This window comes from Sciurus carolinensis, chromosome 1 (genome assembly GCF_902686445.1).
Source record: "Sciurus carolinensis chromosome 1, mSciCar1.2, whole genome shotgun sequence".
NCBI lineage: Eukaryota > Metazoa > Chordata > Mammalia > Rodentia > Sciuridae > Sciurus > Sciurus carolinensis.
Genome location: NC_062213.1, coordinates 191,280,713 through 191,304,801, shown reverse-complemented (window position 1 = coordinate 191,304,801; position 24,089 = coordinate 191,280,713). Strand labels below are relative to the sequence as shown.

The window sequence follows — 24,089 nt, the reverse complement described above, 5'->3', positions numbered from 1 at the left end:
CACTATACAATTAATGGACTGGAAAATGGGCTTTCAGATTTATATGATAAAACAATAATTTTTGTCCATGTTCTTAGCTCTTTTTGAATTTAGTATAGTGGTTAGGTATGTCCTGACTGGTTTGTCAAAGTCAATCTGTTTAACATAAGTCCAAAGGGAACTGGGAACACACATTTACTTCTCAGCCAGAACAAGGCCTGAATACTTAAGAGTTTTTTGCACCCTCAAAGCCCTTGGTAGTGATTGGCATCTGCTCCCTCAGTTAATTTCTATTTTGGGAAGTCATTTGGTTTTTGTTTAGTTTAGTTAATGCAGATGTATACTATATGGAGAGGCAGGAGAAGGGAAAAAAGAATTCTTCAGGCATATAGGGGTTTGCATCAACAATTTCAAAGACTCTCAAACAGATGTAGAGGGATGGGGAAGCAGCACATTTGATGTCTTTCAACCATGACATTTCTGCTAATGAAGAACAGCTTGAAAGTTACAATTTTGAGTGTTGCAGTATTTTAAAGTCAGACACTTAGCACATTTTTAAAATAGTTTTGAGATTTAAGTATTTTTTTCCCCATCTTAAATGGAATTAAGCAATTTTTGTCATCATCTTATCTCATTAGTTAGAAGTCTCAGAATGAACACTAGAACTTCTAAAATTCGGATAGACCAATGGCACCGTCTCTTTTTTTGCTTTATCTCTGTTGTGCTCATGGTAAATAAAGTTATTTTGTTTGTGTGTCTTTAAAACAGAAGCAGTGAATTTCCTATTTCTAGTTCTTCACAAATGACCTTGAATTAATTCTTTATTTTTATATTTTGCAGTACATTTTTATACCTGAAATTCCTGGTAGTGTGGGCACTTGTCCTCCTTGCAGATTTTGTCCTGGAGTTCAGATTTGAATACCTGTGGCCATTCTGGCTTTTCATCAGAAGCGTCTATGATTCCTTCAGATACCAGGGACTGGTATGTTTACTAATATATGCTCTCCAGCTATGAAGGATTTAATTACACTTCTCAGAAAATCTGCAGTGTCTGATAGTGACCTGTTTACAGTAGATATTATAAGCAATATTTAGGAGACTGCTGTATTGGAATGAGCTAATGAGGTCTGTGGACTGAAACTGCCCTCTTGGGCTATTTTATCTAAACCCAGATATTTATATCTTTTCCTTCTATCTCATTCAAGTAGAAAGAAGAGATTGGTTAGAGGACTTAGGTAGTGAGATAGTACTGGAGAAGCACTAAGTTGCTCAGTCCTACTCAGAAGCGCTCTGAAATCCCTGTTGCTATGTTAGTGATAGAGTTGGAATTAGAGAACTGATTCTCAAACTTTGGTCCCAGAACCCTTTCCACTCTTAAAAATTACGGAGTACTTCAAAGAGCTTTTATGAATGTAGATTACATCTATCCATATTTTTTATATTACGAATTAAAACAGAAAAATTAAATGCATATTTATTAACTCATTGAAAGTAAGAGTAATATGCCCATTACATGTTAATACAAATTGTTTTTAAGTGAAAAAAATAAAAACTATTAAAAAATTCAAGAGTGGCTTCATTTTTGCAGATCTCTGTAATGTCTGGCGTGGTAGAAGACAGCTAGATTTTCATATCTGTTTCTGAGCTCAATCTATTGCAATACCAATGTCATGTAACTTTTAGAAATTTCCACTATACTCATGAGTGAATGAGTGTGAAAAAGTCAGATTACATCTTAGTATTATTACAAAAGCAGTTTTGACTTCAGAGACCATCTGGAAGGATCTGAGACCCACCAGGAATCTCCAGAGCACATTTTTAGAACTACTGGGTTAGCATGGGCACAGGCCTGGGCTTGTTGTTTGGGTTTGTGTGTTAGTTCCATTGTTGTTCCATAGCCACACCTTAAATCTCCAATCTGGGCCAGAGTAAATTCGTGCTTTAAAAAGATGGTTTCAAGCTCTTGTTCAATTGGTAATATATAGTGGTATCCAGAGGAAGGCTGCACCTTGCATGCACAAGGTCCTGGGTTCAGTCCCCAACACCACACACACACACACAAAAGTTCCAACAAGGCAGAGGAAGGCTGCATTATTAAAATTAATAACATAAGCATATGTCTTACTAATATGGTTCACCTGTGTTCCAACAAGCCTATCCTTTAAGAATAAGTTTCTTAGGAAGCTGGGTGTGGTGGTACACACCTGTAATCCTAGTTGCTCAGGAGTCTGAGACAGGAGGATTACAAGTTCAAGGCTAGCTACAGCAATTTAGCAAGGCCTTAAGCAACTTAGTGAGAACCTGTCTCAAAAAATAAAAAGGACTGGGGATGTAGCTCAGTGGTAAATTGCTCCTGGGTTCAGTACCCATTGCCTGCCCTCCAAAATAAAAAGGCTCTTACCTGAGATGTGGTGTGGTGGTGGAGTGCTTGCCTAGCATACCCGAGCCCTGCATTCAGTTACCAGCACTGAAAACAGAAAGGAAGTTCTTTGGGAATGGTTTGTGAGAAGATAGGCTTTTCTGGATTAAAATCCTTGTTCTTTCAGGTAACTCACCCATGTAATCCAAATAAGCTCACTGGGGTCTAGCCTCAGTTTGTTCGGGTTTAGTTCTTCATGATTTAAAAACCATAAATGGCACTAACTCTTTAATGTTGAGTTAACCACTACTTTTTTATATGATGGATTTTTAAATGTTTAAAATTACCTGTTATTCAGTAAACTTTTAACAATCAGTGTTTGAAAATAACAAGTTCTAAGATGTGATTTCTTTTCTCCCATAGGCCTTCTCAGTGTTTTTTGTTTGTGTAGCATTCACATCAAATATAATATGTCTGCTCTTCATTCCCATACAATGGCTTTTTTTTTGCTGCTAGCACATATGTATGGGTTCAGTACGTATGGCACACAGGTAAGTCTTAATGATTTCTTAGATGGACAGAAAAGTTCAAGTTTTTAAACTATAGTCATTTCTTTGAATAAGTTATTTATAATTGATTTTATGTAGATGTTTTAAAGCTGCCTTTTCTTAATAGATTGTAATATACTTTTATAAATATATTTTCCTTTTGTATTATTTCAGTCAAAACTAAGCATTTATAATTTGATGTCTATATTATAGACATTTCAATTATAAACTCTTATTATGAAGATATCCAGTTTTTTTTAAGTTGAAGTGGTTTTTGTTTAAGAACAGTTGAAGACAGCTGTGTGCCACATTTTCAACAAGGTTCATAGAATAGGTGAACCCATAATGACACGAGAGTCCTCACAGCAGCCTAGCACATGAAGGGTTTACCTCTGGTTGAAAACATACAGTGACAAAGAACTTAACTGCCATTCCTGGTACTCCAACCCATTTGGGTGCTGCTGTGATAGGAAGTTCTTCTTCATACTGAGCCAAACTCATCCTCCTTTTATTTTTAACCCAACATGTCTTAACTATTTGGAGGCTCACTGATTCTTAGAGGATCTGAAAAGTCTTTCCCCAGAAAAATATATGGGTCTATGTACGCCTTTGCCTTAAAATTTCAAGGGACCTACAGACCAACCTCTCAAACCGAAACTAAATCATTCCACCCTGAATGGCTATAATCTCCCTTTCAGGTTAACATTTCTTTTCTGTTGGTGAAAATACATGGTTTCATCAGCCCTGTGTGGCATTTCAGGCACTATCACCAACCTGATCTCTCTAGTTCTTATTGGTTCTGTGTACTATATTTCAAGTATGTTCTAACTAACTACAGTGGAACTACCCAGCTACCTGCCTTCTTAGAGCTACACTTAGTTCAAACCAAGAAAGATGAGATATTTTGACAGTTCCAGCCCTGTGTTATCCTGAATTTGGTGTGCAGTGGGATTTGAGGATTAGTACTCAGAGTCACCCTTGTGTACAAAGTTACATGAAACTTGATTCTTAGGCTCAGCTGTAACCTGTAGGATTTTGACCACTGAGAGAGTGCCAAATAGTAAAAGCGTCTGGAGCAGGATTCATCCTCTTCTCAAAGTTGCTAAGAGGATGATGTGAGCCCTATTAGGAGACACAATTGAGCCCTGTTATTCATAGTATCCACTGTGAGCCTGATTTTCTCATCTTTAGTACTCTTTTGTATCTGACTTGATTTATAAGCTACCATGAGCCATCTGTAGTCTACTTGCCTCTAATTAGTGATTTTTCTTTGCACCAGTTTTTACTTATATGGCCTGGGCCTCAGTTATGATTGAGTTACCATTTACACTCACTTCTCTTCCTAGGTCTCAGTTTCTTATCTGTCATATGAAGGTGGAGTAATCTAGATAATGCCAAAGAGACCTTTCCAGTGCAAATATTTTGGGACTCTGTTGAATTATGGTGATTCCCTAAATTCAATAATGTTTTAGTAAGGGAGAGGAAACTAAGTGTATAACTCTTTTAACCTTCCAGAAACTGTAATTGAGTGGGTGACCCACCAGACAGCAGGTAGTTATGTCACGAAATGACACTTGGCTCTCTTCAGCCTTTGGCTCAGTACATTGGAATAACTAAGTTGTGAAATATGTTTTAAATTGGAATGATTAGTACTGAAACAAACAAGCAAGTATGAGACTAAAATGAAAAACTGTGGTTTTATTGGGCCTGACAAATAAATGCAATTTATATAAATTGGGGCTGATTTTTCCTTAAGTTCTTAAAATTTAAAATTCTTAAGACTGTTGGGAATATAGAAATTATATATGGTCAAAAAATAATGATAATACACTATTGTAATCTTTTTTCCTTGCTATTAAGAGAGAAAAAAGCCAAGATACAAAACTGAATTTACAATAGAATTGTTACTCTTATTCAAAAATGCTTTCAATGTAGCTTTATTTACTGAGTAGATGTATAAATACATTTAATCTTTTTTCTGTAATCTGCTTATTGTGTTTATAATAATACATTCATATAAGAAATAGGGAACATAAATTTTTTAAATGATTTTAAAAATTCATGTTACAGGTTGCTATATTTCTTTCTTTCTTCTGAAAGTACCTATTTTTGGTGGGGTAAGTCTATGAGAATGATTGAAGTTAGTAACACCTTCACAAGTTTCCCTTATTGATTTAACTTAGGAACCAGGCTTAAGGGGAGTTGGGTTTTTCTTAAAAGCATACTCAATACTGTCTCTGTGAATTTTAACCAAATTTTACTTAAGTTCTGGCCTTTACTTTTCTCATCAACAAGTTGAGGAAGTTAGGCATAGTGATCTTTCTAGTTTCAAGATCCTGTGATTTTTTTTTTTTTTTTTTTTTTTTTTTCATCTCAAAAATCCACGGCAGAAAGCCTTCAGGGCCCTAATTTCCCCCCTCATGCCTATGTAGTGCATGTTTATAAATACCCCATTGTTAGTCATGTCCTAACATAAATGAACCTAGCCTGTAGGTTTTGACTATAAGTCATTTCCCATTATTTGCATTATTTATTCTGTTGCAAGTTGATTTTCTTCCCTTGGAAATTGTTTTTAATTACAAAATGAATATGAGCTTGTGGTTAAGAAAAACATATTTTCAAATAGTGTTTAAAAAATAAAAACAAAACAAATAAAACAAAAAACAAATAGCACTTAAATGTCCAAGAAACATTTATTGTTTGACTGTAACAAACTGGCTCATACTTAAGATTTTTTTTTTAAACATCATTCCAGTGAGACAGACATCATTACCCTATGTACATGTATGATTACACGAATGGTATGAATCTACATCGTGTACAACCATAGAAACAAAATGATGTACCCCATTTGTGTACAGTGAATCAAAATGCTGTCTGTAAAAATAAATAAATAAATAAATAAATAAATAAATAATTTTTAAAAACCCAACATCATTCCATGACAATACAGATCTTCTCCATTCTTCAGAAAACCTGCAATACATTTTAATATATATAAATAGATTTATCACAATTAAACAGCTGCCTGTTGATAGAAATTTAAGTTAAAATTTTTTTTTATTGCAAATAATACTACAATTAATATTCTTAAACATTTATCTCAGGGCTCTTATATTTCTGTAGGATAGAGTTCTAGAAGTGGAATTTGTGGATAAAAGTACAAGTTAACCCAAGATTACAAGTTGCCACAGTTTTGATTATTGTCAAGTATAAACCTTTCCTCATACCCTTCTTGTACTATTATTGGTCTTTAAAAAATTTTCCCTAATGGGTTAAAAAAGGAATCTGATTGTTGTAATTTGTATTTCCCTTACTAACAGTAAAGTCTCACTTTTTCATATTTTCTTCTCTATGTTTTGTGACTTGGAAATTTACATCAGTTCCTTTTTTTTGGTGGGGGTGGGGACAGTGCTGGAGATTGAACCCTGTGCCTTGCACACACTTTGCAAACATTCTGCCACTCAATTACACCCACCTACCACCTACACACTTGTTTTTGTTTTGGGATGGGGTCTTACTGTGTTGCCCGGGCTGGCTCAGAACTTCTGGGTTCAAGTGATCCTTCCCCCTCAGACTCCAGAGTAGCTGGGACTATGGTGTGCGCACCCTCGCCCCCTACTGCTCCAGTTGCTTATTTTTATTAATCTGTAGGAGCTTCTTGTATGTCAGGACTATGAATATTTTGTTTTGCATATATTCTGAATATTTTCTGCCAGAATGTTTGCCTTTTATTTTTATCAGTGATTCTATGGAAATGCTTGTCATATAAAAGCTTTTAATTTGGATCAAACTGCTTTTTAGTTCAGTAGAAAATCTTAATGAAAGTTATTGTAGTTGAATCAGTATCCCAAATAACCCATCTGTTGTGTTAATGTGTCATTGATGCTTGTTTATCTGCTGCTTTCCCACAGAAAGGGGAGTGTGTTTGCCTACAGTGTCCCTCTGGATACTTTTTGTTTATATTGAAGCAGCAATTAGATTTAAAGATCTCAAAAATTTTCATGTAGACCTTTGTCGTCCATTTGCTGCTCACTGGTAAGTATTATCTATACTCTTTCATTTATTTATTATTTATTTTTTATTCATTTATTCATATATGGTGCTGAGAATCCAATCTAGTTCCTCACACATGCTACGCACGTGCTCTACCACTGAGGCACAACTCCAGCCCTATTTTTTAAAATATTTTTTTAGTTGTAGATGGACACAGTACCTTTATTTTATTTATTTATTTTTATGTGGTGCTGAGGATTGAACCTAGTGCCTCACATATACCAGACAAGCGCTGTACCTCTGAGCCACAACCCCAGCCCTATACTCTTAATCTATAATTCACTTCATTGTAGAATGGTAAATTCAGCCGTGAATTTTTTCTTATGAGTCCAGGATCAGAATAGCACTCATGGTAAATAGTGCGACCAGCAGATGAGTGTTGGAATCCCAGTTCTGTTCCATCAGCTGAGTTGCTGAGCATATCATTATCTCTAAGCTTCAACTTTCTTACCTGTGCCTCCTGGTGTCACAGGAAAGAGTAAATGAAGTAATACATGTAAAGTGTTTAACTCCAGGCCAGGTATAGATGTCTGATAAATGTTAACTATTTTTATTATAATCTAATAAAATCTAATCTTCCAAAAAGTCTTGGTGAAATACATGATTATTTCATGAAGTTGAAAAGAACTTAGAATTTCCTTATTTACAAAGTAAGAGAATTTTTTTGTGTGTGTGTGTGTGGTGCTGGGGATTGAACCCAGGGCCTTGTGCTTGCAAGGCAAGCACTCTACCAAATGAGCTATCTCCCCAGCCCAAGAGAATATTATTAATAATTCCTCAAGAAATATTATTCCGAGGAAATATACATGAATATCAAGTCATTTTTCATTTAGGCTTGATCAAAAACTTCTTTTTTTCAGAAACATTTTTTTAAAATGAGCCTGATTTTTGTTTGCATTTAATATGGAAATCACTACTAAATGTATGTTTCTCTTAAACACACCATTTTTTGGCTAATATTTATGAAAAACCCAAAATAGGAATCAACTAAAAAATAAATATTCTTTCTAATATTTTTAGTCTTCTCACAAACAAGTAAATTAAATAAGCCTGGTCATTAAAACTTGTCACTTTAAATTTGTAGTGAGACACATTTGGACTAATTATAAATTGGTAAGTTTTAATGTTAATGAAACTTAATGTGTGTTTGACAACATTTGCAGTCTTTGAAACACTATGAACCGAATTAAATATTTCAGCTTTCTAACCCAGAGATTAAAGTTGTTGGTACACCTGGTTGAATTTGGTGGCACAATCCAAATTTTAGCACTCATTAGATACTTACTTAAATTATTATGGAATTTATTTGTGACAGTGTTTATGAACTGATTTTCCAGGAGTAAATGGTGACATTATCCCTGACACAGCAGGATTATGTCAAAATAGTCACCTGAATTTGACCCTGCTTTCTAGTATTAAAAACCAAATAATACCCTTTTGAATTTTTAATATGTAGAATGTTTACTTGTGGCCACCCATAAATTCTCTACCCTTTTAGTTTTTTTTTTGTTTTTTTTTTTTTTCCTTTTAGTTTTTAAAAGCATACAGATAGTTCAGTTACAATGCATAAGGCAGGTCAGTGTTTCTTCAGGGAATTAGCACTGCATCTATGAGTTACTGTGGTGACTCTTTGGATAGTTTAACAAACACTAGAGTCTGATGGGAAGTGTTTTCTTTTGGTCTGGGAGTCCTGGGGGCTTGTTTTTCATGCAGCTGCCTCTGATTTCCACAGACATTTAATAAATATAGACCTGACATTTGTGTGTTTATTAAATACTTATTCAACTAACATTATTAACTAGAATTTATTTTTTAATTTTAAGAATGTATTTTCTCATTTAGTCATGAATAACCTCATGTGCTTGATGCATGTGTTATTTGTTTTAAACCTTGTTTATCTTTTTTCTAGTATTGGGTACCCTGTGGTGACTTTGGGCTTTGGCTTCAAAAGTTATGTGAGCTACAAAATGCGGTTAAGGAAGCAGAAGGAAGTGCAAAAGGAGAACGAATTTTACATGCAACTTCTGCAGCAGGCCCTCCCTCCAGAGCAGCAGATGCTGCAGAAGCAAGAAAAAGAGGCAGAGGAAGGTAGGTCTTTACCCTAAAGCTGTTGGCTAAAAGTCTACTCATCATTTTGACTCTCAGTAGAATTTTCTTTTTAGGAAACGTAGCTAGAATTTTAGATTTTCCTATTTTCGGGTGTTCCTTCTCAGGACCATTGTTTGATTGTGAAATCAGGAGTGTAGATGAAATTTTTTACCTATCCTCTGAATACCATCAGCTTCTAAATATGTTTATTTCATTATTTTTATTTTTAATTTATTTTATATTTTAATTTTATGTCATAAATTTTTAAAAACACTTATTCTCAGAAACAAAATATGTAACTGTAAATTTGTGATTAAAACAAGTCAAGAATCAAATTATAAACAAGATAGAGATGTGGACATAGGAAATTGAGTTTTATAAGTCAGAAGTTTTCTGTGGAGAGCTAACACTGATAGGTTCTGTTCTTGAGTTTCATGCAATGTAATGTGGATTTTAAATTGGACTATATCTAATGGAACCTGTCTTGTGGACATTTAACCAATAGAGATAGATGAATTGGTAGCAATACTAGTTTTCTTGGAGTTGAAAGTTTGAGGTCATGTTTTTCATTAATTAATATATGTCAAAATCTTTTGTGGTACAGAAATCTCTTGTGTAGATCTTCAACAAATTGGAATGTATAAACCTAATACAGAATATTCTTTACAAGTCACTTAGTAAATAATACAGACTATTACCTCAGCACTGGACTGAAGAAAAAGGATAGATGTTCTGCATCTTAAAGTCATACCTCTTCTTTTGTTGTATTTAATTTCTTTGTTTCTATAAACAAAGTAAACTTCTGTAAAGTTTCTAGAAATTTATTCAATAGCCACCTTTTGAAATAGTGCTTCTTAGGAGAAAATCTGCCTTTATTTTCTTAACCCCATGACAGACAAGTTTTATTTGACTAATATATGAAGTATGACCTCATACTTCAAAATTTCTAATCTTTTTTAAAGCTAAACCATCAGTGACTCCATATGTGATGGGGTTTGATAAATGATGGTGATTTTCTAATTGCACAACTTCTCAGATGTGTTTGGATTTGATTCTTGAAGTCAGCACAATGTGCTGTGACTCTTGCTTTTAAATAAGTTTGCATTTTATGTGGTGAATTTCTAACCATAAGTAATACAATTTGATGAATCAATACAGTATATGTTTTTAAAAAACTAAATATTCCGGTATGGGTTTTTTTGTCTGTTGGTTTGTTTTTGGTATTGTAGCAGCCAAAGGATTACCTGATATGGATTCCTCGATCCTTATACATCACAATGGAGGCATCCCAGCCAACAAAAAACTGTCCACAACTTTGCCAGAGATAGAATATCGAGAAAAAGGGAAAGAAAAGGACAAGGACGCCAAAAAACACAACCTTGGAATAAATAACAACAATATACTACAACCTGTAGACTCTAAAATACAAGAAATTGAGTATATGGAAAACCATATCAATAGTAAAAGATTAAATAATGATCTTGTGGGAAGTACAGAAAATCTCTTGAAAGAGGACTCATGCACTGCTTCCTCCAAAAATTACAAAAATGCCAGTGGAGTTGTGAACTCCTCACCTCGAAGTCACAGCGCCACAAATGGGAGCATTCCTTCTTCATCTAGTAAAAATGAAAAGAAGCAGAAGTGCACTAGCAAGAGCCCAAGTTCACACAAGGACTTGATGGAAAACTGTATTCCTAATAACCAGCTAAGCAAACCAGATGCACTGGTAAGGTAAGTGTGTGTGCGGTGTCCCTGCCATCACTTTCCAGTGAACTTGACGTGTTCTTGAAAAACAGACACTCCCCTATGGGCCTGTAGGAATTGTTGGTGATCAGACATTGTGGATAGGTGAATGGTGGGGTGTTCGTTTTACATATGTTTGTTGACCGCCTTATGTCATTGTCTTGAAGCACTGACTTAACTTTTTCATGTGTTCTAAAAAAGAGGTGATGCTGATTACTTCCCATACTTGCCATATTTACATGTAACCATTCTTATACTGGTATCAAAAGAATCCATGTCCTTTTATGTTTGTATATTCAAAGTTCTTTTGGCAAAAACAAAATGAAGAATTTGTGCCCTGTTCATGCAAATTTATTTGTCAAACAGATACAGATGGTGGGGTGTGGTGAGAAAGTTGTCTCTACCACCTGAGGCTTGCGTTGTTTATTTTTCTGCACATAGATTGTGAATTATTCTTAGATAACTCTGGGAAAGTTAGGTTTGAAAGGTAATCTCTGTAAAATTTCCATAGACTAACACAATGTGAGACATGGATTTTATTCAGTAGTGTTCCTTTTCTCATCTTCAATGAAAAGAATAGCATTGTTGTATGATGCTGCATGGCTCAGACTGTTAGGCAGTTTTACCTAAGATCTGTCAGCTGGAAGCTGAGATCTGAACTGGAACTTTTCTTGTTATGCTAACTCAAGAGGGCAGTGCATCCAGTAAGTTGTATTTCACTTCAGTTGGCCTGCTTAGAGGTCACGCAACAGCCAAGTATAACTTATTCTAGGAGGGAGGGTTTCCAGTATTATGAATTCCGTTAACCAGATTACGAATTTGTTTTAATTTTCTGACTGGCAGCTGGATTAAGGGAAACACATTTAGTTCCTACTGGTACAGGCTCTACAAGTTTCATACGCCCGTGCTGCTTGTGCCAGTGTGCTATTGCTGATGATGGATTGGGCAGCCCCACAAATTTGTTACAAGAATCTGCCCCCACTTGTGCCCTGCAGAGAAAATGCTAAGCAGAGAACCCTCCTTGGGAGAAAGACCAGTTAGTGGGCCTTTTATTTCAGAGGAATTTCCCACAAATTTACTAGATGCTATAGATGAAAATCTGCAACAAACTATTTAAATATCCCTTTCTTCTATATGATTTCAATAATAGTAGTCAAGCCAAAATAGTTTTCCTGTGTTGGTTATTGCAGAGAGCATTTGTCTTGTGACACTTAAGCGCTGGTGGTAAGGTCAGTTGATTGTGCTGCCTCATCTGCCTTTAGTAGAGAAGATTGACATCCAAATGGCTAGTTCGCCAGTAAGCTAGAGAGGATGCTGTGTTTTTGTGTCCCCTTGCCTGCTTCTGGAGCTGTGCTTCTTCCATTGGTCACCATGGTGTACTGTGCCTTAACCTACAGTGCCCCAGGGCATTATTCTGATTTAGAGAACTGCTTGCTATCAAATAAATAGAAAATGTTACATTTAAGTAGTTTTGTAAGCTTTCAAAGGATTGTTTTCAACTTGTTTTTCTTTTTTGGTGAGGGGTACTGGGAATTGAACCTGGGAACACTCCATCACTGAGCTACCTCCCTAGCCCTTTTTATTTATTTTTATTTAAGAGAGAATCTTGCTAAATTGCCAATGCTGGCCTTGAACTTGTGATCCTCCTGCTGCAGCCTCCTGAGTCACTGGGATCACAGATGTGCACCACCACACCTGGCTTATTTTCAGCTTTTAATGCAATATAAAAATGAAGGAATAACCTAAGTATCCAACAGTGGGAAGAATTTAAACTTTGGCCTGTTCACATGGTGAACATTACAAAATCATACTTTTGAACCATATTAAAGATATGTGAGAGTATACATGATAGTTTCATAAGGAAGGGGAAAACAATTTAATTAAATAATAATTTTTTCTTTTATATGCACAAAAAGAATTGGAAAGGAAAAAAACCAAAATGTTACAAATTACCACCCGTGATAATACTGGACATTTATTTTTTCTTCTTACTTTACAATGTTTTAAAATTTTTCCATGATGAACAACAGTGAAAGAGTTTGAAGGAAAGGTACTTTTCTGAGCAAATTATCAAGCTTGCCTGGAGAGGCCTTCTTTTCTTCCTCTCATACTTGCCTGTCTCCTCCAGTTTGACTTCATATACGTTTTTGTGAATGGTAGTAAGACTGATGGATCTAAATCTGACTTGTTTGAGTTGCTAGCTAGAGGGCATTTGTTATCATCAGGTGGGGGAAGGCTAGATTCAAAGGTCTCTGGGGCTCCTCATAGAAACACACGTGGGCTGCCAGTGTGTACATGTGCCCCTTGCTTCTGCAGGCACACCAGGGGTGTGCCCAGTTCCAGGCTGACTGTGACTTCCAGAGGGATGCTTTCTGTCCTCTTTCAAATGTTTAAGAAAAAAATATGAAAACCACTTCTATATAATTTTAACTACTAATTCTACTGCAATAATAAATTATTGCAACACATTCTATACCTGTTTGTCTCAAGACCAGGTTAAGAACTGCTTTTTTTTTTTTTTTTTTTTTTTTGCGGTTCTGGGGATTGAACCCAGGGACTTGTGCTTGTGAGGTAAGCACTCTACCAACTGAGCTATATTCCCAGAACTGCTGTTTTTGAGGAACCAATTCAGTGACTTTGAGTAGAAAATTAATTACTAGTTCACCTCTTTTTCTCTTTTTTTTTTTATCTCCCTTTCCCTCTTTCCCTACTTCCCTATTCTGTCTTCTCTCCTCTCTCCTTTACTCTCTCTCTCTTTCTCTCTCTCTGCCCTCCTCTTTCTTTCTTTCTAACAGGGTCTTGCTAAGTTACCCAGGCTGGCCTCAAACTTGAAATTTTCCTGTCTCAGCTTCCCAAGGCTGGGATTTATAAGTGCGAGCCACCACCTAGCTCCTAGTCCACCACTCAAGGAGAGTTTTTGTGGATTATTGTGGCTGTCCAAATAAGATGTGATGGCATTCTCTGTGAGAGGCCCGCAGCCCTGTGGATCTTTTCTCAAGCTCTCTAGGCTCCATGGATGTTCCTTATGATGCTGTCTACCACAGGTTGGCAAACAGCAGTACAAGGACCAAATCTGGCCCACTGCCTGTTTTTGTAAATATAGATCTTGTTGGAACACAGCTACTCTAATTCATTTACATAATGTCAGTTGGTGCTTTCATGCTACAGTGGCAGAGTCAAGTTGCTGTGACAGAGACTATACGACCTGCAAAGCCAAAAATGCTTTCTGGCACTGTACAGAAAAAGTTATGTGACTTCCATTGTCCAGCAGTTACTTGTTTTGAGGATCTTCCCCCCTTATAGACTGTGAGCTTCAGAGGACAGAACCAAGGCCTCTTTGTTTTTTTATTTCTCTATAAGAATAAAGTTCTTAATAATCTACTCAGAATGCCAAGGTGGGAGGATTGCAAGTTCGGGCCAGCCTGGGCAAGATAGTGAGACCCTGTCTCAAAATAAAAAAGGGCCAGGGATGTAACTCAGTTCCTTGCCCCTGAGTTCAATCCTTAGTACAGTAAACAAAGCAAAACAAAATTAAAGTTCTTAGTGAACGTTGTTAAATAAATGAATAACATGGAGGCAAGGAACAGAGTGAATGAAGACTTTAGTCTACCGAGAAGCACACTGCTAAAGGAAAAGAGTAAGGGAAAATGTGGGGATCTTGGGAATAATAAGTGTTACCTTAGAAGTCTTCCTTGGAAAAGTCTGAGAACTTACCAAAGCCTGTCCAAAGTTCTCTTTTGATTGGAGAAATACATGCCTTACAAAATGACCCTTTTTTTCTAGTTTAATTTATGAATTTTTACCCAAGGTATTTAAAAACAGACTTAATTTTGGTAGCCAAAAATGTTTTCATTTCTAACATGGAAAAGATTCTAGCCAAAAGCAAAGTAATGAAAATCATTTTAAGTAAGTGCATTGTTAGAAAGGATAATGTAAATTAGAATAAGGTTTAAAATAAAAAATTCCAGTGGTCAACTAAAAAATATTTCAGATCTCCCCAACACTGCAAAAAAACAATTTTTAAAAAAAGTTTTTAAAAATTTTGTTTTGTTTTGTTTTTTAATTCCAGGGATCAAACTCAGAGCACTCTACCATTGAGCTATATCCCCAGCACCCCCTCCCTCTTTTAATAATTTTAATACTTTTTTTTTTTCCTTTGCTGGTCCACGGGCTTAAATCTAGGGCCTTGCTCATGTTAGGAAAGGGCTCTACCACTGCACTACACTGCCCTTGCACCCTTATCTTTTATTTTGAGAAAAGGTGTCACTATGTTGCTGAGGCTGACCTTGAACTTCAAATCATACTGCCTACGTTTCCTGAGCAGCTAGGATTACAAGTGTGCACCATTAGGCCCAGCTGTGAACAAGTTCTTAATAAAATGGGGGAAAATAGTCCCACCACTATAACACAATCACTGTTAAACTTTTGTTGTATTTTTTTCATCAGCTAATTCTGCTAGTTGTCGCCAGAGTATGTGGTATTCATGTAGGTTTTTTTTTTTTTAAGATTTTATTTTTTAGGACAGTTTAAAGTTCATAGAAAAATTAAACAGGAGAGATTTCTCATTGCTCTCCTGTCCCCACACATGCTCGCCCTCCCCCACTATTAACATGTCCCCCAAAGAAACATTTGTTATGATTGATGAACCTACATTGTTGATACATCATTATCACCTGAAGTTCATAGTTGGCTTTAAGATTCATTCTTGGTGTGTACATTCTATGAGCCTGGACACATTTATGGTGACAGGTGTGCACCATCGTAGTGCCATCCAGAGTAGTTTCCCTAAAGAACTCCTCATGCCTGCTCATCCCTCTCTTCCTTCTAATCCCTATCAAGCAGTGCTATTTTACTGTCTATTGTTTTACCTTTTCCAGAATGTTATATCATTTGAGTCATATAGTATATAGCCCATTTAGATTAACTTTTTTCACTTAGTAACATACATTTTAAGTTCCTCCATATCTCGCCTGATTCTGTGGCACACACCTGTAATCCCTGGTACTTGGGAGGCTGAGGCAGGAGAATTGAAAAGTTTGAAGCCAGCCTGGGCAACTTAACATAGCAAGATCCTGCCTCAAAATTTAAAAAAAGGGCTGGGGATATAGCTCAATGGTAAAGCACTTCTGGGTCAATCCGCAGCATAGGGAAAAAAGATTCCTTCATGTCTTTTCATGGTTTGATAGCTCATTCCTTTTTAGGACTGAATGATATTCCATTCTCTGGATGTACCACAGTTTATTTATCTATTCATCTATTAAAGAACATCTTCAGAGTCTTGGAAATTATGAAACTGCTATAAATAGGTGACATTCAGCTTCCCAATTCCTTCTTTCCTGCCTGTTTTCATTAAAGTTGTATGAATAGTTTTTGTGTCCTTAATTTTGCACTTAAATTGTATCAAAATCATTTTGCCAACTTAACCTAACCTCATTTTCATGTGGTGTGGAATATTCTAAGACAGGTCTTTGTGGCCATCTGCAATTGCTAAGATGGTCAGATCAGGTGTGACACCTGAACTGCTGCCTGCTTGCTGTCCTGTGGTTGTGAGGCCTGCAGGCAAAGGATCAACTGTTTGATTTGCATTTGGCAGGAAGCTTCCTCTTGAGTACACCCCAAGACTGTGAGACTCCTTTCTGGCAGTGGTTACTTGTTTTAGTTTTCTGAGTAAGGGAGAAAATTCAGAAATTCAAGTTAACAAAATGTAAAGTGATCCTTATTCTGTAGAAATGTTGAAGCAAAGTCTCTTCTAAGTTTATTTCCATTCCATTGCCTTTTTTGTATCCAAAATGGAAGATTTTTTTCTTCTTTAGTGTTACTTTTAGTGTATAGATATCAACTCATTAAAGTAGTTGTGGATGTTAAAGTAGTTCTTTTTTTAAAAAAAAAGAAGTATCCAGAGTTCACTTGACAAAATATTATAGAACAAAACTAAATAGAATTAAGAGCAGATTGTTTGGTTTGGTCTGGTCTTTTTTTTTTTTTTTTTTGCAGCTGGAAGACGTCTAGATCAGCTTGCCCCAACCCCATCGTTTTTTATTTTTTTAATTTTATCTTTTTAAATCTGTGACGGAAATGAATTGTAGATAAGTAGCTAACACAGGGAGCCCAGCTAGAGTGGTAGTACCAGGGCCAGACTGAAGTTTCTTGACTTCCACACTTTCCATTATACCATCCTGCTTTTAAAAAGTTCATCTACCTGCTGTTTTTCTGCTTCATATTTTTGTTTTTGTGGTTTTATTTTAAAGTGTACATACAACCAACATTGGTTCAAGGATTGGCACCAGAGTTCAGTTTTATGATCTCAGTGCTGAAATCCATGGAAGAAAAAAATGCTTAGAACTTCAAAATTTATTTTCCTTTTTCTGCTAGAAAGGTGATGTCCTAAGTGTTTTAAAAAGTTTCACTCTTGACAAAGACACAAGGATGTACTTATCCATAATAAATTACAGGGTCCTGCTACTTGTGCTCTTGAAAGCTCAGGTTAGGGCTAGTTTAAGAATCAGTTTGGTCCAACCTAGAGCGACCCACCTTGGGATTTGCCATTAAATGCTTTAATAGGCTTAACTTGGCAACAGCAGACCTAAGAAGGACCAGAGGTATGGCCATCAGCTCATCCTGCAGAAAGGCCTCCATTGACTCTGTTCCTCTTCCTTCTTGGGAGGCCTGGATTCCTGGGGTGCGGGCATTGCTGTGATGGTAAGTTTCTAAAATTGTGAAGCTATGGGAAGAGGGAAGAGCCTTTTCTTAAGGAGAACATGGAAATCTGGGTAAAGTTATAATATACCAAGTACTCAACTCTTATTTCTTCTTAAATCCCCACAGTTGTTGTAGGCACGTGTAGGTTTGCTCCTACAATGAATTCTGTTTATTTGTTGACTTGAAAGCCTGAGGTGGGGGTGTAGGTAGGGAGAGTGGAGAAAACATTTCCCAGAATTTTTCCTGAAATCTTTAAACAAATGATGTCCTGCTTCCATGGAGGACAATAAACACTTTCAGAAATTTCAGCTCATTCATCTACACTGAGGAGTGTTTAACTTACATGCATATCCAGGAACATTATCAGATCTGGTTCTTAAAGAAACACTTTTAGAGTATATAGATTGACAACATAATTTACAGTGTAATGTTCTAATTCATCAATGTGTATGTTGATTAGTATTTGTTCTTTTTTTTTTGGGCGGTGCTGGGGATCGAACTCAGGGCCTTGTGCATGCGAGGCAAGCACCCTACCCACTGAGCTGTATCCCCAGCCCTAGTATTTGTTTTAATAGTCTATGATGTACTTACTAGTCTGTTATGAGTATTTTTTATTTAAGCTGGTGAGTAAAATGTTATCTTTCATTGCACTTTCTGGCCCACTTAACTTTGTGTTTATATTTTATGATTTTAGGTTTCTCTTTAGAAAGGCAACAAAGACAGCAAAAACTAAAAAAATAATCAACTTTCCCCCTGACTTGCTGTTAGCAGATTGTTCAAATGTGATTTGACTAGCAGTTCACGGACTTTTGTGTTTCTGAATCTAATCTTGTCTTCTAGATACCAGAATTTAAGATCTCTGTGTAACCTGTTAGAAAGTTCCTTGGTGTGTGTGGTCATGTTCTTTCTACAGTTTGTTTCCTATTTACCATTTTTGGAAAAAAATATAAGATGTCTGCACACAATTTAAAATGATGTATCCTCTGAAAAGAAAGAGCATCATTTTATTGATTGATTGATATATGGGTAGATAGATAGGTACTGGGGATTGAACCCAGGGGTAGTCTACCACTGAGCTATATCCCCAACTCTTTTTATTTTTTATTTTGAAATAGGGTCTTGTTAAGTTGCAGACACTAGCCTGTAACTTAAGATCCTTCTGCCTCAGCCTCCCAACATACTGAGATTACAGGCATGTGCCACTATGCCCAGCTGGAAGAGGCATAGTTTTAGATACTGATTTTTAATTACCAGTGGATTCAGTATAATTGGTATGAATAACTGTGAAACAGAGCAAAATGAAGGGAGACTCCAGGGAGCCCCTATTTTGTGATATTAGAGAAGTATTTCAAAGCAACAAGGAAAATCCAGAACTAATGTTCTTTACTGGAAGAACAGAGAGACCCTAATTTTTCTTACTACTGTCTATCCTTCCATCTTCCCTGACCCGTGTAGGGAACTGGGGTGAATCAGGGTTAAGAGTAGATGAGAATGGCTCTTAGCCCCCGGGGTGAGCAAGAAAGGTGCTAGTCCAAGTTGCTACAGAAAGTGAGGAAGAAGATTCAGATACAAAGCAAGAGAAGAATCTAAAGCTAAGATATGACTCATGGGAGGAAGCAGGGCAGAGCAGGTAGTTCAGGAGCTAGAAGCTCTGAGCAGTCCCTGGATTGGGAACCAGGAGGAGAGGCCCTTCTTATGAGCCATTCCACTCTTCCTCCAGACTCTGAATAGTCCTAAGTGGGGAATCAGTACTTAAGGAAGAAAGATAGCAGATTCTCTTGAAAGGTGGAAACCTGTCTTAAAAGAAGGTAATGAGCTGGATGTTGTGGCGCACGCCTATAATCCCAGTGATTTGGGAGACTGAAGCAGGAGGATCGCAAGTTCAAAGCCAGCTTCAGCAACTTAGCGAGGCCCTAAGCAACTCAGTGAGACCCTGTCTCTAAATTTAAAAAAAAAGAGGGCTGGGAATGTGACTCAAAGAAGAAGAAGGTAATGGAAAAAAAAAAAAAAAAAAACACACAGGATTGATTATCAAAAGGAGGAGGGGGAGTAGAAAAACAGATTATATAGTATGAACCCATTACAAAATATGAGTATATGTATTTTTAAGGCACACAAAAAATTACTTAAAATAAATACCAGATGCTCAGTTGTAGTTTTTAGGGGATGTTTACTTCCTGTCTCATTTCTTTCTGAATAGTTTGAATTTTTACAACAGGCTTTTTATGCCCATAATAGAATGTAAATTTACTGAGGGCAGGGACTTCCTGTCCTCTTGACCATCTCGCTACATGGTCTTTGTCAGAGAATAGGTACTTGATTAGTATCTGTTGAATGAATGAATTATTTCCTTTGTGCAGAGAAAATAGTGGAGAGGGGGTAGCTGGGGCTTAGTAATTTTATCATATTGCAACTGGAAGGCTTTTTTATGTTAGGAAATGTAAATATTACATAGGACCAGACATCCAGTGTCAAATTATTTATTGTTTTTGAGAAGATTGTTATCGATTTTAATATTTAAAGACTAGAAGGCTTTCCACTTCAAACTCCTTTCCATGGTATTTTCTAGGAAGTTGTGGCATTTGTTACTGTCAGTACTTTTTCTCAAGGCTTTGCAGAAGGTGCAAGAAATTCCATAGATTACACGTGACAAGGGGAGTGAGGTCCTGAGAGATTGCTGTCGAGCATGCTGTTTTCTCTGACAGTGGGTTGGTTATGCTCTCAGCCAGGAACATGTAAGAAACCTCAGTTTGCCTTGTCCTATTCTTCTCTCCTGGTGGGTCTGATCCTCTGTCTACCTGCCAGCTTGGGACCATCCTTTGTCTTTGTGGCAGCTGAAGAGAGTTCAGATCCCACATTTCTGTTCCACCCTTCTCTACAGGGCTATCTCTACAGGGCTATCTGAGGAAATGTGTTTGCTCATGTATTATCCCCAGTGCTGGAAAGAGTACATTTGCTTGTTTTCTTTCGCATTTGAATACATTTTGCCTGTGTGTCAGGAATAGTTTGAGGAAGAAAACTTGATCCGGGGAGGCAGTGATTTGGGCTTCAAGGGCTTTCTGCTGGCTGCTCCTCTTGCTCCACAGCTGCTGCTGTGGCTGCTGTGGTCCCGGGCGGTGATAGCTACTGATGGCTGCTGATGGCTACTGAAACAGGCCCCTGCTTCTACAGGGCATGTGGTAGTGATTTGTAATGAAATCGTCTCTAATTGAGAGGAAAAAATGTACAAAATTTTAGAATAAGGACTGTGAGGGGCTAGTGATGTGGTTCAATGGTAGAGTGCTTGCCTAGCATGCACAATATCCTGGGTTCAGTCCTCAGGACCTCCAAACACACGAAAACTTAAAAAAAAAAAAAAAAAAAGAATGAGAACTATGAAGGTGGACACTTAGAGGTTAGTGATAGTGATAGTTGCTACTAAATTATTTGGAAATTATTAAGTAGAAAAAAATGAGTTGAAGAGCCATTTATCGGGCTGGAGTTGTGGGTCTGTGTTAGAGCACTTGCCTGGCCTGTGTGAGGCCCTGGGTTAGACACTCAGCACCACATATAAAAAAATAAAATAAAATAAAAGATCCTTTGACAACTAAAAAAATACTGAAAAAAAAAAAGTCATATATCTATTTAGAAAGTTTAATGTTACCTCTGTTAACATACATTTGATTTAGTTTGTCGGGCATTGTGCCTGAGCAGATATATGTTGGCAGACCTGATTTATTTACTGCTGTGTCCGTAATATTTTAGTTTCCATAGTTTTACTTAGTTAACCCTATTTATATTAATTCACAATATAGTTGGAGTTTATTTTAACCATTGCAGGTCTTTAAAACTCCTAATATTCTGGGATATAAACATGATTTTTTTACTTAAATATAGCTATTTTGTGACTTGAAAACCATACAGCATCTTAGAAACCAGGTATAAATTAATTTAAGCAAGCTGATTACCTAAATGTCTCCTCATCTGAGTGGTCAAACGGGAAGGAGATTGTGTTGTGTAGATTATGAAATAACCCACAAATTATTGGGAGGGGTAAACATAAGAAACACTATAAAGTTGAGTCCTCGGTGTATATTCTATCAAAGCGGTGATTTCTGAAAGTTTCCTGATTAGAATTGAGAAGGAACTACTGCACAACTTGGAAAGGCTGTGTGTTAAATTCTGAGTCAGGGCCTCTGCTTGCACATAATGAATTGAGATTTCCAGCTAAGGGAATCAGGGGGAGATTCCCTGAAAGGGAGGTAACTTCAAAAAAGAGGAACCATATTCTTTAAATATTGCTCATGCTGTCATTTAGAAACTGGACCTTTGGACACTTTGCCAGCCAGTGTGGGCATATTTCCGTCTTTGAATATTTCTTGAGGACCTCTTAGACCTTATCTTCTAGTCTGTTGGGACTCTCAGGATTAACTGGTTTCTTTCCTTTCCTTTTTTTTTTTTTTTTAAAGGAAGAATAACAACTCTCTTCCATCAAAAATATATTTCATCTTTCTTGTTAATGTTCCAGTAGATTCAGAACAGAAACAGAACAATGAACTGGAAAGGATCAGTTCCATTGACCCACCCCCACCCCCAGCCCACACCCACACACAGAGGCTGTAGAGCAGCTCAGATTCCTGCCAGAGCCAGGAAACAGGCCCAGGAGTAAGTGCAGCAGGAGAAGGAGGGGGAACGCTCTGGGGTCCCCATGCGTCATCTGCATTCAGTCCTGCATCTTATACCCCCAGGCGTTTGGGAGCATAAACTCTTCCAAAGGGTTCAGCCAGTTGTTGCTATGGGAGATTATAGGCCCAGTGTTGCCAAATCTTGTGATATTTTGAAGATGCCGAAAATAGATATCTATTTTGTGAAATCTTCTAGTTTAAAAACTTTTTTTTTTTTTTTGGCATTATGTTGGAGGAGAGCTAAATAAAACATGTTTATGAGCCAGTTTGCACACTCTGCTCCTGACCTTGCTTATGCTTGTATTTTCGTTCCCTCCCACTCTCTGGACCTGTCAGTCAAAACTTGACTGTCATATAGCAAGTGCTTTGGGCTCTTCTATCAGTGCATATCTGGTATTCTGTAAACTAATCTGCCATGTCTTTTTACTTTCCTGAAAAGCAAGCAACCTACTAGCCGCACCTCCCCAGAGTCAAAGACTACTTTCTTTACTGTGGAATCCCTACACCTAAGTGTGAACTTTCTACAGTTCAGAAGGAGAGGCAATATCCTTGGGATAAGAAACATAGTTTGGGTCTAGATATCTGGCATTCCTCAACCAGTGCAGAGAGCTGTTAGGTCACCCGTGGCTTCTTCCATGTCAAAATGTTTTTCTACTGTGTTTTTGGAGCATAAAACACAGCAAAACTCAGGTCGTGGGCCTGGTTATTCACAGACTTCACAGGCTCACTGGTTTAGAATCTGGCAATGCCCTGATGAATGTAATGTGTGGTAGAGCTGAGTCCACAGCTGGGGCAATCACTGTCTCCCATGTCTAGTGTTGTAAGAGATCTTTCCATAGAGAACCATAACAGGATGAGAAGCTGTAACTGTGTAGTCTGGATTTAGGAAAAACATTCTTTTGATAGGAACTGATAAGTAACAAGTACTTGGTGTGAAGTTAGGAACTGAGGCATTCTGTAGTTCAGAAAGGTAAGTTCCCCTTCTTTGGGATGATTTAAAAAGGTTATGAAATAACCTTTTGGGTTTTCCAAACTAAGTCTTTCAGGTTATTCTGAAACTGACCTGTGATGTAGGCAAACCTAAGCATAATGGGGAACACTGGACATCCACAAAAAGCAAACTAACAGTGATCTCTTTTAAAATCATTTTTTCCAATTATAAAATAATAATTAAAATGTTAAAAATATAGCATATTTATTATCTCTGATTCTGAAGATGAAGAGATACCACTATTTAAAATAGCTCCTCCCAGGATCTTTTTTCAAAACTATGTGTGTTGTGATATATGTGTTTTCCACCAACTTTATCATGTGCATTCTCCCATGTTATCAAATATTCTTCAGTGATTTTTCTTTCTTTCTTTCCTCTCCCCTCCCTTAATAGTACTGGGGATTGAACCCAGGGTTGCTTTACCACTGAGCAATAGCCCCCGCCCTTTTTATTTTTTATTTGTTTAGGGAGCCAGGGTCTCCCACAGTTGTGAGACTGGGCTCAAACTTGTGATCCTCCTGCCTCAGCCTCCTAAGTTTCTGGGATTACAGGTGGGCACCACCATGCCCAGCTCAGTGATTTTTTAGTGACTTAGGGGTTTCTTTGGGTACCAGGTCTTGAACTCAGGGATACTCAACCACTGAGCCACACCTCCAGCCCTATTTTGTATTTTATTTAGAGACAGAGTCTCATTGAGTTGCTTAGCGCTTTGCTTTTTCTGAGACTGGCTTTGAACTTGTGATCCTTCTGTCTCAGCCTCCTATCCCTTTCCAATGGGATTACAGGTGTGTGCCACTGTACCCCACTGATTTAGGTTTTTAATGGCACTCAGATACATGAAGATAAAATAATTTATTTAACCAGTCTTCTGTTAAATATTTAAGTGCTTCTGGTTTTTGTTGTTTTGTTTTTCAACAAACATGCTTTTACACAAATCTTCCTGTGATTCTTGGCTTGCTATA

The 24,089-nt window shown here is 37.0% G+C and overlaps 1 protein-coding gene across 1 annotated transcript in view; it reads left to right on the top strand.

The window, feature by feature from the left end:
• The window catches only part of Maco1 (macoilin 1), a 60,468-nt gene that overhangs the window by 15,015 nt on the left and 21,364 nt on the right, over positions 1-24,089 (top strand). Inside the window, 6 exon segments of the mRNA XM_047567652.1 lie at positions 820-961; positions 2,762-2,839; positions 2,841-2,889; positions 6,801-6,924; positions 8,852-9,030; positions 10,260-10,761. Of these exon segments, the coding sequence (XP_047423608.1) occupies positions 820-961; positions 2,762-2,839; positions 2,841-2,889; positions 6,801-6,924; positions 8,852-9,030; positions 10,260-10,761 (1,074 nt within the window).